Below are 14908 nucleotides of genomic sequence, written 5' to 3' on the forward strand. Positions count from 1 at the left end.
GAAACCAGACGGGCGCCTTCAGCGGCCGCTTGCAACCACATCTCAGCTGTACTTGATACTTTGGGTTGTGGATGGATAAGGGGAAGAGACTTCTATGCCCACGGGTTCGCGGCCAGAGGTGAAGGTGAGACGGCGGGTAGAGCCGAGAGGCACCGGTCTGTCGCAGGCAGCCCTGTGGCTGTTTCTCTGTGCAGTGGAGTCGGTTCCGACTCATAGTGACCTCGTATAGGTTTTCTCAGGCTGTAAACCTTTTGCGCGAGCAGAAAGCCTTAGCTTTATCCAGAGGAGCGGCTGGTGAGCTCGAACCCCCATCTTGAGGTTCACAGCGCCGCTAAACCAACCCGGACCGATTTTCCGTCCTGCTTGGTCCTTAGTCGGGACGGTGGCGGGGTGACAGGGGGTACTGGCCGCCTGAGATCCTTCCAGGTGAGGAGGAAAGAAGTCCTAGCAAGTCAGGAAAGTTCCTAATGGAAAAGGCGAAGTTTTAGTGGTGTGCGGAAGTCGTCTGTGCCGCCGAAAGAAACCGGGACGCATTTTTAGGACTCTTGCAAACAGCCTCGGAGCACGTTGTCCGGTGATGTGCCTGCAGGTTCCCCAGTGGATAATCTGCCCGATCGGCTTCGGAGGCCTGGCCGCTCGGCGTGGGGATTTAGAGCCCATCTGTTTCCAGCGGATGGGGCTCCCTTTTCTAACCTTTCGATTCTGCGGGGTCTGCCCGTACGTAAGATCGCCTAGCGCTCGTTAAACATTTGCTAGGTTGGGGTTTTGTTGCAATCCGGGATGTAGGACACCAGTTCTGTATCTTCACACCGGGTTAACTTTCGGATCAGCGAGCTTTGCCTTTCTTCACTTGAGATTGGGTGGCATCGTTTTTATTAATAATTAACAGGCCGAAACGGACTGGAGCTAAGAGGAGCTGCTGGAGATGAAATCTTTCTATACTGTGTACCCATAGCAAATTGTGTTATCTTCTCCCCTGTGGTATGTGGGAAATGGGATTTGATCATTTTTAGAATATGCGAGTGATACAGTAAAAAAGAGAGTAAACCTATTTGTAATCCAGACTTTTAAGCACTTACAATAATTTTGGAAAGAAAAACATTACCGAATTCTTACAAAGAATGAATTTATTCTCCTACTCCTGACAAAACTTTTATGCTTTTTTTTCTACATTTTCATAATCCTTGAAGGATAAAACCGGAATAGCTTTGTAATTAAGACATTTACGACTATTTTTTTTGTAAGTTATGAAACATTTTGCCTTTTGGGAGATGGCAATGTCAGTTCTTACCCTTTTTGTTCTAATTTGTGTTGATATGGGGGGAGTGTCTAAGACATTTTAAACTGCTAATCGCCTAGTGAACTGTAAATCCTAAGTGATTAATAAGGAAAGTACATTTTCATTTAATTTTGATGTTTCCTAGTAAATAGGCTTTTGGCTTCTAGTTCTAGTACAAGGTGAAGTTACATATTATCCCTTGCTATTAGTGTTATGAGAATCACACACACACACACACAAAACGCTCTGGCTCACGCATTTGTCTTGCAGTGGTCCCTGGCTGCCATAGAATAATAGATTCCTAGTCTTATGCTTTGAGAAAAGTAACTAAGAAGTACCGGCAGCACAATTTTTCTTTAGGTTCAGCTGCCTGAGAAGGAGACAAATAGAATACATCTAGACAATTAGAATATTTCATTCCCAATATCGTAACATCCTGTGTTCTAATGGGATTATCTTGCTTTGGTGAAAAATTAAACTGAGGAAAAATAGTTTGTGGGAAAATGAGGAATGCTATAAATGTTTCCATATCAGATTTAAGGGAGGGGGGGAGAAACTGGCCCAAAATCATATTAAATACTTCCCTACTGCCTCGAAGTTTTAATCGCAAATTGGTTCCATATGTAAGGGACTTTGTATAATTAGGCTTTTCATGCAAAACAAGAGACGCTCTTTACAATATAGCTTTTTGATATGTGTATGCATGTGGACAAGGGAGGAGAAAACAAGCGACCATAAAAGAGAAACATTCTCTTTGTTGGCTGATTTACTTATGTTTTTTAAACATCATTAAACCAAGCCTTTTGAACTCACCAAAGAAGAAAATCCTTCCTTTGCGTTAGTTGTCAATTAAGTTTAGGTTTTAAGTGGTTACATGCTTAGAAGTAATAAATCTTCATTTGAGCAACTGGAGTCTCATCCTTCAGTTCGGTTTTTGTTTTAATTAACAAAATTCCAATACCGTTTGTATTGTTTCTTGGGCTAAATAGAAAGAGCCAGTGATCACATTTGTAATTAGGGGAGCGTTTATTTTGCTCATCATAAAAGGGCATTGGCCAAATGTCACATGGAAGTTGAGTACTTTAAGGGAATACAAGAGGTTCGTCAGTTTCAATAGATTAAATCCCTTTGCTTCATGTAAGTGTCAGGCCATGTTCATGTATATTGGGACTATGAGAGTGGCCCACCCAAAGTGCCATCAAGTTGTTTCTGACTCCTACTTGTTTCCGACCCAACTCCTAGGATTGAGTAGTGCTGTCTCATAGTATTTCCAAGGCTGTAAACTTTTATAGATGCAAACTGCCACATCGTTGTTCCGAGAAGCAGCTGGTGGCTTTGAACCTCTGAACTTTCAGTTAGCCATCAAGTGTTGTAATGTGAGAGTGGATGGAGGCTTAATAGGAATTTCTGTATAGTGATAGATTCTTCCCCCAACACAATTCATATACGTATGAAGGCACCCTCCTGCTTTGGAAAAACTGTATATGCAACTTGGTGGCGAGTAGTATTTCTAACTTTAATAAATATGGTGTTATTGTTTTTTAGAATGTGGCTTTTCTTAAACCCAATGAAATTTGAGTTTTATTTTTGGTCTTGTTTTAAAAGCATTTCAGAGTTATTTCTTAGGTGGAAATTTTGTTCCATTTTTATTACTTTTGATGGGTAAAAAGGTGATGGCTGGGTCTGGAAAAAAGTCAACCCAAATTGCCACCAGCACATAGCAGAGCACTTGTCTGTCACAAGGATCTCTAAATCAGTTTGTCCATGGGAGAAGAGGGGAATCCAGGCACCATGAAGTAGAGAGGATTAGAACGCACCATTTTCATGAGCATCCTCTGAGTTTAGCCATTCTAGTCATATGCCTCAAAATGCAAAGCAACATCAGGCTCAAGTGAAAATACTTGGCCGTTGATTTGAATTGAGTACCATATAATTTCTTTAATGCTTCCTAGTTTTGAAATACAATTTCTAAATAGAAACAGCCTTTTTTTTTTTTTTTCCTTGAAAAAAAAAAAATGGAGTATGTGATTTAAATCTTAATTTTCTTGTTGTTGTTAAGTGTTGTTGAGTTGGTTCTGGCTCACAGTCACCCTGTGCAGGAGTACTGGTGAGTTTGAACAGACAACCTTGTGGTTGGCAGTCCAGTGCTTATCCTACACCACCACACCAAGACCCCTAGTTTTTTGTATACCTAGCAAATATTTTAAGGAGCTCTGGTAGTGTAGTGATTATGAATCAGGCTGCTAGTCTCACGGTCAGCAATTCGAAACTACTAGTGGTTCCGTGGGAGAAAGATGAGGCATTCTGCTCCCGTAAAGATTTATAGCCTCAGAAACCGTGTCCAGAGTCGCTGTGAGTAGGAACCGCCTCCACGGCAAAAACCACCAACAGTAAATATTCTGGTATGTAAAAACTTGACCTTATGGTCAGTTTGAACCACAAGGTCGGCAGTTCAAACTCACCAGGTGCTCCTCGGAAACCCTATACAGGGTCGCTATGAGTTGAAAAAAGTAAACCCAGGTGAGTTGAAACTCACTTGACAGGACGGTATGTAACAACAAGTAAATATATTAGTTGTTCTTGCTCCCAGCCAAGCAAATCATAGTACAGGTGCACAACATCCCATCTGACTGAAGGACAACTCCTACGTGATCTTTAATATTATGTAAATTTGTCCTCACTTTGAAAAGATTGAACTAACTTCTAATAACAAATTCTTCATCAAAGTCACCTTTACTTGCTGCAAATGCAGCCTTTAAATCATTGAAAACACTTTGAGGCTTTTCTTACACTAAAGTAAGGCTCAATAAGAACCGTATACACCTGCTCCGACTTACCTACAAATTTTTAAAGACACAATTAAGAACCTGGCACTGCCTATAAAGTGGATGAGATCAAGTAGTAGATGATTACAAAGCATCTGCAATAGTACCCAGCCACTTTATAACTTGCTGTGGGGTACCTAAGATATAATCATTTACAACTGACCATTCACTAGGAGAAAAAAGGATTAGAAGGGTACATAGATCGATCGATCAATTTTCAGAGGTAGATCTTCAGTACTTTTTAAAACTTCTTGGATTTTAAGTATCAATAAACACTTTATATGAAAGGAATCTCATAAGAATACCTTGTTCATAGGAAGGTTTCCTGCATGTAGTTCAAATATTCACACGTGTGTATTACTAAGAAATCATGGCTGCCTTAGTATATTTTCACATTTGGTAATTTATAGAACCATAATTAGACATTCATAGTTAGCAACGTCACTGCTTTTATGTTTTGCTGTTAAGGAAACAAAAAATCGGGCCCAGCAGGGACAACTCAAATGTGAATTTTCCTTTATCCACTGACGGTATTTCCCTTCTACCCTGGCATTTGTAGTCATGGGCTGAGAGTCAGAACTTTTTGTATCTGTCAGTGTTGTATGTAATATGATTTGTTGTTATTAAGTGCTGTTGATAGAGCATGCTTTTTCTGCAAATTGTCAGTACTGTGTCTAGTGATAAGAGGACTAAATAGAAAGATCAAAGCATATACTACCTACCAGTGGGTAAAAGACACAAAAGCAGCTGTTTCTGGCCTTTCATTTTAAAGTGAAATCTGTTAGCCCTCGTTATATTATAAGAGGCTAATGTGATAACTTAAAAACCTTTGCTCTGATCATTATGAAAAGGAATAAGGTTTACTCCCGAGGCTTGCTAGTGATTGCATTTTTTGCTTTTGATTTTATTGTCTGTGAAGTTTACTAGTCATTTCATAATCAATAGAGGGATGGTGTTAATCAATATCTATGTTGTGCTTTACAGTCTACAAACCCTCTTATCTCATTTCATCCTCACTGGGAAGTCAGAGTCACGGTCTTGGCCTTTTTGTTGAAGAAACTGAGACTCACAGAGGCTATGAGATGAACCCAGCCTCTGCCAGCTGACGCATGGTGAAGCCAGAACTAGCCTCTAAATTCTGCTATCTCCTCTGGAGGAAGATGTGAAAATGTCCTGGATAGAATTTTCTCTCTAGTTAGTGGAAATTATAACTCTGGCATTTATAAGGGAAAAAATAGATTCAATTATGTAATGCTTTGCTAAGCCTAATATCTTTAAATTACTATTTAATAAAATCAATTTGGTGCAAATGGGGTTATTCCTATTTGCTTGTCATTAGCGCTCTTCATCCATGATTTTCATTAAGCGCTCTTATTTTAAGACGATCTGGATGAAATGTAAGCATTACTTTCCTAAAGAATACGCAGTACCACGCAGTGCACCAAGCCTGTGTAATCTGTCTCCATAATAGTAGAATTGAGCGAAAGACGTACCCATTAGTCCTGTTTATCTTTGGGCAAAGGAAGATTCACAAATGCATCTTCTAATGTTCATACGCCTTCCTTCGTGTAGGAGAAAGCGCAAGAATCCTTGCACCCGTAGGTTTTGCCCGGTTTGCTTCCATGACAGCTACAGAGTATGATTGTGAACAGACTCTTGAGAAATTGTTGCCTTTTTGAAAATAACCCAAGGAACCCTAGTGGTGCAGTGCTTAAGTGCTTAGCTGCGAGCAAAAAGTGTGGCTGTTGGAACGCACCAGCCACTCGGCGGGACAAAGACATGTCAGTCTGCTTCCATAAAGCTTTTAGTCTTGGAAACCCCATGGGACAGTTCTACTCTATCTTACAAGGTTGCTGTGAGTTGGACAATCAGTTCGATGATGGTAGGTTTGTAGGTTTATAAAACTTTCCACCTGGATTGTTGTCATTGTTAATTGCCATTGAGTCAGTTCTGACCCATAGTGGCCCTATATAGAGATTCCTAGGAGTGGCTGGTGAGCTTGAATGCCAACTGTGCTCTTCAAAGACTTTATACATACAGTCCAGTACATTAATCCACAGCATCACACCAGGATAGGTGGGTAAGAACTCATTTCTCATTTGATGGGTGTTTACCTAACCTTCTGGATTGAGATGTGTTTATTTGAAAGCTCATAAACAAATACCCATTCTTTCATAGAATCTTGGGAATAGAGGAAACCTTAAAAGTCCAGTTAAATGTACCATTGGCATTTGGGTCTTCTCTGTAACATTCCTACCAAATGTTGGTTTAGTTATGCTTAAACACACATAGTAATGGGGAACTCACTATCTCTAAGGGTAGTTTGTTGTTGTTGTTAAGTGCCGTGGAATCGGTTCCGATTCATAGCGACCCTGTACAGGGTTTCCGAGGCTGTATATCTTTATGGGAGCAGAAAGCCTCATCTTTTTCCCGTGGAACAGCTGATAGTTTAGAACTGCTGACCTTGAGGTTCGCAGTCTGATTCGTAACCACTATGCTACCAGAGCTCCGCCCTCCCCCATATATCAAGCACAAATATCTCTCTTGTAACTTTAATCCTTTAATACTGATCTTTTCCTTTGGGGCTATTTAAACTATATCTCACATTTAAACTATATCTCAAATGAAAGATTGTCAGTTATTTGAAGACTACCAGCGTACTAAGTTGGTGGTCATTGAAGATGAGTAAAACCCTCAGAGAAATGGACTCCTACATATCAAAGACCATGGTAAAGGAGTAGACCACGTTTTTCGTTCTGTTATATGTAAGGTCGCCCTGAGGTGGAGCCCACCCAGTGGTAACTAACAACAAAAGCAGCATGTAGCACAAACACATATACATCTAACCCTATGTTTCTGCTAAACTTCTCCATTCCATCTTGAATATAGCTCACGGCTCATTTAATTTTCTTCTGCTGAGGTTTCTTATCTTCACACCATCTTGTTGGTGTCTTCTCCAAACACATTTCACTTTAACTAGATGTGCTGGAAGTTTTGGTGCTGAAAGTGGAAGTCCAGTTCCACTTGGGATATGACTGTCTCTAACGATGAGAAAGCTTTGCTTAAATTTCTAATGATACACAAACTAGGTTGTATCTTGAGCCCATTTCATGGCAAGTTGTTTCTGATACCATTGTAATTTATAAAAGTGGAGTTTTGCACTGTTTAGGAATACTTATGGTTCCGCTGAAGTTGATTATTAAATATCCAGAAAAGTCAAAGATTTTGCAAAAATAATTAAAGGAACCTTAGCGTCTTTGTGATGTTTCTTTCTGAAGTAGTTTGTCAGAGCTGAGATAAGGCTGCCCTCTAGTGGTTACTGGCTCTGGAAAAGCGAAAAGCCACAATGGTGCCAATGAATTTCCCGTCAGGCTAGTGGAGAAGGTCAAAGGTTGAAATTATTTTCTCCATTGCTATGGATCATTCTACATCCAGATTCAAGTGTAATTCATTGTTTTATGTGATTATTTAGAAATGTAACTGTGTGAGATACTGGTCTTTAAAAGTTCACTTCGCAGGAAGTGAAGAAAGTTTTCAATTTATTTTAAGATAAAGCGAATTTATAAAAATCTATTTGGCTCTGTGTTAAGGGGAAGAGAGGTTTGATCTGTAAGTCGATAACTAACGTGAGGAGTCTTTGTGTGGCACTGTAGGATAAGCACTGGACTGTGAACCATAAGGTTGGCAGTTCAAACACACCAGCCACTCCTTGGAAATCTTATACAGGGTCACTCTGAGTCACAATTGACTCAGTGACACTTAACAACAAAAACTATCAAGAATCATTTAGTTATCCTTGTATTTTCTCTAAGTTTGAGCTCTGGTAGTGTAGTGGTTACGAATAGGCCTGCTAATCTCACGGTCAGCAGTTTGAAACTACCAGCTGTTCCGCGGGAGGAAGATGAGGCTTTCTGCTCCCGTAAAGATGTACAGCCTCGGAAACCCTGTACAGGGTCGCTATGAGTTGGAACCAACTTCACGGTATATAACAACACAACAACTCTCATATATGGACTCCTGGTATAGCACTCTAGGATAAGCACTAGACTAGTAAACACAGAGTTGTCAGTTCACACCCACCAGCCGCTCTTCAAAAACCTATACAGGGTTGCTGTGAGTCGGAACCAACTCGGTGGCACACAACCACCACCACCATCATAATATGGAGTCCTGGTATGGTGCTGTAACATAAGCACTCGACTGCTAACCACAGGGTTAATGGTTCAAACCCACCAGCCATCCTTGGAACCCCGATACAGGTCACTAGGAATTGGAATCCATTCAATGGCACCTACCAACAACAATATATATATATATATATATATATATTAGGCAAAGGTTGTCAATCTTTTTGATCAGCTAAATCCAGTGTTTTACCTTCTTAAATCCAGAATTGTTACCTTTTTTCAAAAAAGATAAGCTTAGAAATAAACTACCATTGGTCTTCTTAGCAGTGAAACAATTTTAAACTTGAGTGTAAAATCTACCAACCCTTTGGTTTCTGAACATGTGTAGTAGATCATTTGGTCCACTTGAGTCTACGTAGTCTGCCTAACAAAATAAAAGAGAATACTTGACATAATTTTTCAAACATCTTAAGATTGATACTTCAAAACACTGCATGAAAAAGAGATAAACATTTAGATAAAGAAATGTTAGTATAACTAGATACATCAAGTGAATTATGAGTCCAGATTTCAGTGGTGTACCAAGTGTGAAATATGCCTGAAGCAGTCTGCTTTCTGTATTGGAATCAGAGGAGTGAGTATTGATTTTCCTATTTCCTGAAGTGCCATTTTGTTGGTGCTGCTACACAGCCGGGTGAGAGTACAAGTCTACATGGACTTAGTTGGAGTTGCTCAAGAAGTCAAGTGTTCTGATCTAGAATAACCAGGCTAATAACAATCATAAGCAGTCGCCAGGATTTTCAGGAATGACAGAGTGCTCACTTGTTCCTACTAGAAACATGAAATCTTAATTTTTCATGAAAAAACAACAACAACAACAACAAAGGGAGGTGGGAGGCAAGGAATACCTGTTAGATCTTCCCATAACACAGATAAGACGGTGGTTCGTAAGTGAAGACGTGTGGTTGGTTACCTTTGAGATCAGCTAGTGAAGCAAACCGTTTTTCAAACTGCACCACCCAAAAGTGTGACTGTCACCGCATAAGAAATAGTTTCTTTTCCACAGAATGTTATTTTTTTTTTTAGCTGTTGGTTCCAACCCTATCCTCCCTTCATCTTTTTTGTCTTTCTCACTTCAAATATTTTATAGAATATAAAATGGGTGAAGGTGTTGTCATTGTTAAGTGCCATCAAGTCAGTCCCGACTCATAGCTGTATAGGGTTTCAGAGGAGTGACTGGTGGGTTTGAACCACTGACCTTGAGGTCAGCATAACACTGGATAAAAATAATTAAACAAACACCTTTTAGGTGCCTCCTGTGTGCTGGATTAATCAGGTACCACCTGTATACTTTTATACCAGCTGAGACACCTGGGTTCTGAAGGAGAGGTCCTTGTTGGCAGCAGAACTGCTGATACCTTTATGATTTGTTGTGAATGTGCACATGATATTGAATAAAGTTTCCCCATAGCGAAACAAAAGAATATTGGGCTAAATGGATTTATATATATATATCTCTACAAGCTGTGTGTTCTTTAAACAAAGGAGATTTTTCAATATCCTAAGCAATCCACAGAAATTGGGTTAGCTCTAAAATAACTGCCCACAGCAACGGTTCTGCAACTTTAGGTAAAAGCCTATTAAAAAGGCAGATCCTGGGTCCCACAAGTCCCCTCACAAGTCTGATTCACAGATCTAAGGTGGAGCTCTAGAATGTGAATATTCAAAAAGTGGTTCTGTTGTTCCCAGTACAGTGATCCTCAGACCCAGCCTGTGAGAGGAGCCTTTTGTTTCTGTTCTCCATGGACATTTGGGCAGATTATGACTCCAGTGGTCTGGGGTGAGGCCAAGGAATCTGCATTTTTAAAAGCTCCTCTGGTGAATGTGAGGACAGCCAGGGTTTGCCATCAGTATTGTTTTCTCTTACTAACGAGGAACAAGTCTCTGGAAGGAAAATCAGCCTCCCTTCTGTCCTCTTAAATCTCCTTTCAGGGTCCAAGAGTGCCAAACTGGAAATTTCTGCACCCACGTAGATGGGAGTCCTGGTGTGGCGCTGTGGGTTAATGCGCCAGATTGCAAAGCCATTTGAACTGCGAGGTTGGCAGTTCAAGCTCACCAGCTGCTCCTCAGACACCCTATACAGGGTCGCTATGGGTCAGATCTGACTCGACAGCACTTCACAACAACACTTAGATGTTATTAACAAACTGAAAATAGTCTTCTAGTTACTTAACAAAGGAGCTCTGGTAGCGTAGTGGTTACGAATCGGGCTGCGAACCTTAAGGTCAGCGGTTCGAAACTACCAGCCGCTCCGCGGGAGAAAGATGAGGCTTTCTACTCCCGTAAGGATTTACACCCTCGGAAACCCTGTACAGGGTCGCTATGGGTCGGAACCGACTCGACGGCACTTAACAACAACAACAGTTACTTAACAACCAGTTGGCTGTGACTGGTGGCCACCCTATGTGTCTCAGAGTAGACCTGTGCTCTCCAGGATTGTCCGTGGTTGATGTTTCCAAAGTAGATCACCCAGCCTTTCTTCTGAGAGGCACCTCTGGGTAGATCAAACTTTCCACCTTTTCGTTAGCCCCCCAAGTACATTAGCTGCTTGACTCACCCAGGGACTTTTCTTTCCATCATGTAGAGCAAGGGTGGGGAACCATTTGTCTGCCAAGGCCCCTTGGGATTATTTATAACATCATTTGTGGGCCATACAAAGTTATCAATGTAAGAATTAGCCTGCTAGATTTGGTCAAACATTTAATTAGCTCACTGCTAATATGACAACTAGGAGTCCCCATGTGGTACCATAGGATAAGTGTTCTACCTCAAGGTTGGTTTGAACTGCAAGATCTGGGGTTCAAACTCACCAGGCTCGCTGTGAGTCTGAACCAAGTCAACAGCACTTAACAACAACAACAAATGTGATCATTATGGTGTCTTGGTGTGGTGTTGTAGGATCAGTTATGGACTGCGAACCATGAGGTCAGCAGTTCAAACCCACCAGCTGCTCTTTGAAAACCCTATACAGGGTCGCGATGAGTCGGAAACAACTCGGCACTTAAAACAGCAACAACTATATGATAGCAAGAGTCCTGGTGTGGTATTGTAAGATAAGCACGAGACCACAAGGTCTGTTTGAACCGAAAGGTCAGCAGTTCAGACTTAGCAGTTCAGACTTAGCAGTTCGACTCCTATTCAGGGTTGCTGTGAGTTGAAACTGACTCAGTAGCACTTAACAACAACAGTATGATAGCTGGAATTGCAGTTGCCTTGGCAAGGTCAGACCGAATGATTTCAAGGGCCACTCTGGTGTAGCACTGTGGGTTAATGTGCTGGACTGCAAGGTTGGATTGAACTGCGAGGTCGGAAGCTCAGACTCATCAGCCACTTCTCAGAAACCACATACAGGGTTGCTATGAGTTGGAACCAACGTGACAGCACTTAACAACAACAACAACAATACAGCCACAGGCTCGATGTTCCTCACCCCTGACATAGAGACGGTGGGTAGACTCCAAATCTGTGACCCTAACTGGTCCAAACTGGAGAAAACCCAAGGCTGTTTTGGTGCTGAAGGTGCCTATGCTTCTTTCCAAATGCGGTTCCTTTTCTACATGAAGTCTTGTCCATGAGATCTGCTCTTTGCATACGACAGAGACTGGATGTGCACTGAGGCCAGGCCTTGCTGCTATTCTGACCATGAGTGGGGGCAGGGTGGGGATTGTACCATGGGAGTCTCGGCCACCTGGGGCAGAAACAGTGCTGTCTTTTCTTGGTTGCTTTTCTCAGCAGTAAACTCAAGGTCTTAGTGCCCAGCAAGTTTGTAGATGCTTTCTGTTTACGAGATGGCATGTCAAGCACTGAGTTCGTGACCTGTGCCTCATTGCATAATGTCCAGACAGATACTGCAAGTCTAGAAGCTTGACTAAGGCGGGCACTGCCCTGCCTTCATGCAGCTTGGAATCTAGTCTGATCAAACAGGTACATTGGTTCTGGTTGACGTGTGGAAGGGGAGCCTGCTCCCTTCCACACAGCAGCCCCTACCCCCTCTTTTTATGGAGAACAGTGGTGCCATGTCCAGTTCTCTACCCGTGAGGTGTCAAGGGCTGCGGATACAGCGCACATGAAGTGAAGACTTACTAGTCCCTGGCCTCTGAGAATGTAGATAGATTCTGGTGGGAAGGGAGACACAATAACCAAGTAAACAGACATGAACTAAATAAATACAGAAAGTGATAGCAGCTAAACCGACATAAAAACAGTGTAATGGCATAGAAATGTTTATACCTCATAGATGGACATCAGGAAACTGAATCCCAGATATTTTGTTTTAACTGATGGCTGAGTGTTATGCAGGTTAGGAGAAAGTGTGGATTCTGTTCCCTGATCTGCGGTTCCGTTTTTGTCAGGTTACAACAATTGCTCCGTTTCTATTTGTAAAATTAGAAGGCTGGACTAGATAGTTCTAAACATCTATCTTAGCTCTACCATTCTCTGAAAATGTTTCTAATAAAACAGAAAGAGTGTGGTTTCTTGTTCAAGACTTGGAAGAAACAAACACCTTCTAGTGTCCTTATTCCTAGTTTAAATTCCTTAATTGCTATAGACCCTACCATTAGCTAATCAGTTTCTTCTGGAAGTGAAAATTTAAGGTAGTAAGAGGAGATTACATTATGCTAATTATTTAAATAAATTTCAGTACAAGAAAGCTTTCATTGATGCAGATAATAAATGTACCCAAACTTAGTTCTGGTAAATTATAGTCATACCTTATTTATTAAGTTCTAGCCCAAAGCCTTTTCCACGTTTGATGGTTGAGTTAAAACTGAAGAGGCTGGAGGCAGGAAAGGCTGTTTAAAAACTAAAACGCTGGAATAGCCTTAACCATTGCACACCACAGTAATTGTAATTCTTACGAAATATTCCAGGCCAGAAACCCAAGGAAATCCAGACTCTCTAAGTGTATTGCTTGTAGTTTATTAGCAAGCAGAAATAATATACATCCTGTATTGCCAGCCTATAAAAGGAAAATTAAAAAATGGAGTCCTGGTGTGGCACTGTGGGTTAATAAACTGGACTGCAAAGCCAGTTCAAACCACAGGTTGGCAGTTCAAGCTCACCAGCCACTCATCGAAAACCCTATACAGGGTCGCTGTGGGTTGGAACCGACTTGATGGCACTTAACAACAACAACAACAAAATCATGAAAGATATTATTTTGCTTCCTCATTTGAACTTGCTGTCTTTCAGAGCAAGGAAACCCTAATTGCACAGTGGCTAAAGTACTCTGCTGCCAACCAAAAGGTCAGCAGTTCGAATCTACCAACCACTTCTAAGGCGAACGATGTGGCAATCTACTTCCGTAAAGATTGACAGCGTTGGGAAACCAATGGGGCAGTACTGCTGTAGCTTATAGGGTCGCTATGAGTCAGAATGGACTCTACAACAGTGAATTTTGTGTGGTTTAGTTTTTAACTCTAAGAACACAGGTTTCATTGAAATGCTTATTCAGAAAGATAGCAGTTCATTATAAATCAGCATGATGTGATATAAGCACCTGAAGTTTATTTCCTATTTCTGGGGGATCTCCCAGTGGGTTCTGGAAGTGATAAAGGAGTTAGAAAAGTATATCTGATAAGAGCCAGTAAATGATATTAACGCTCTGACTTTTTCTCCAGAGACCTTTAATGATTAGCATGTTGCCTCTTTTACATGTATGTATTTAAGACATTGTATCTACATTATGCACACATCCACATGTGTGCCTTAGACAAGATTATGAGAAAACAAATTCCTTGGGCTTCAGTTACATTTATTCTAAAGCACTCTCTGAAAATTATGGTCACGTTTTAACAAAGCAATTGGTTTGGTCGAATGGATTTCAAAAGCAGTGTGTCTACACAAGCAAAATCATGTAGAGCAGAAATGTTTGCTTTCACCACCGCGGAGAAACCAAATTGTTTAATATGAGTTACGATGTCTCAAAGTTTTGGCAGACTTTCTAAGCCCCCTGCTGCTGCTGAGTTCAGAATCCCTTTTGAAGTGGCTTGGAAGTTTCTATGTGATTTCAATGGTTGTTTAGACTAAACTACTCATTTTGACTGTTCAGATGACTTGAGTGTTTTCATTTGCTAGAAATATGTTTTGCACTCAAACTTCCCTTGTTGAAGAAGGTTGGTTACCAGCCATCTGATGATGCCTCAGGGTGTTTACAGAAAATGTGGGTGCTGTAGTTACATTTGAGCCCAGTCCTCCCCACCCCACCCCACCCCACCCCCACAAGGATAGTGTGGTAATCAGCAGGAATGTGAAAACATGTATTTAAGGATGGATGCTTGTAAAAGAGGTGCCGTAAAGAAACATGGTTGTTCAGATGTAAGAAATGACTGACAGCTCTCCTTGTAGGCATGCTAGTAACAATAAAGTCTAGAAGTTCAACATCAAAGCCATCACAGCTTACTCCACCAGTGAGTTGCACATCAAAGAGGGAGCACAAGACCAAGGAAGTGCACTGCCTCATAGCCAGATCCTCAGGGGGCGCTCCCAGAGCTCCTTTCATGATTGCAAAGTGATTTTTGCAGATCAGCGTCTTCATTTCATAAATGACCAGGAATATAAAAGCAGGGCAAATCAGCACTGTAATTGCTCTCTATCACTTTAAGTTTGGTTAGGAA

General features: G+C 41.2%; 1 protein-coding gene across 1 annotated transcript in view; it reads left to right on the top strand.

The window, feature by feature from the left end:
• The first annotated feature begins 577 nt into the window (after positions 1 to 577).
• The window catches only part of RORA (RAR-related orphan receptor A), a 117205-nt gene continuing 102874 nt past the window's right edge, over positions 578 to 14908 (top strand). Inside the window, exons 1-2 of the mRNA XM_006831851.1 lie at positions 578 to 721; positions 5444 to 5555. Coding sequence (XP_006831914.1) covers positions 578 to 721; positions 5444 to 5555 — 256 coding nt within the window. The remainder of the gene's footprint in view (positions 722 to 5443; positions 5556 to 14908) is intronic.

This window comes from Chrysochloris asiatica, unplaced genomic scaffold, assembly GCF_000296735.1.
Source record: "Chrysochloris asiatica unplaced genomic scaffold, ChrAsi1.0 scaffold00004, whole genome shotgun sequence".
Lineage (NCBI taxonomy): Eukaryota > Metazoa > Chordata > Mammalia > Afrosoricida > Chrysochloridae > Chrysochloris > Chrysochloris asiatica.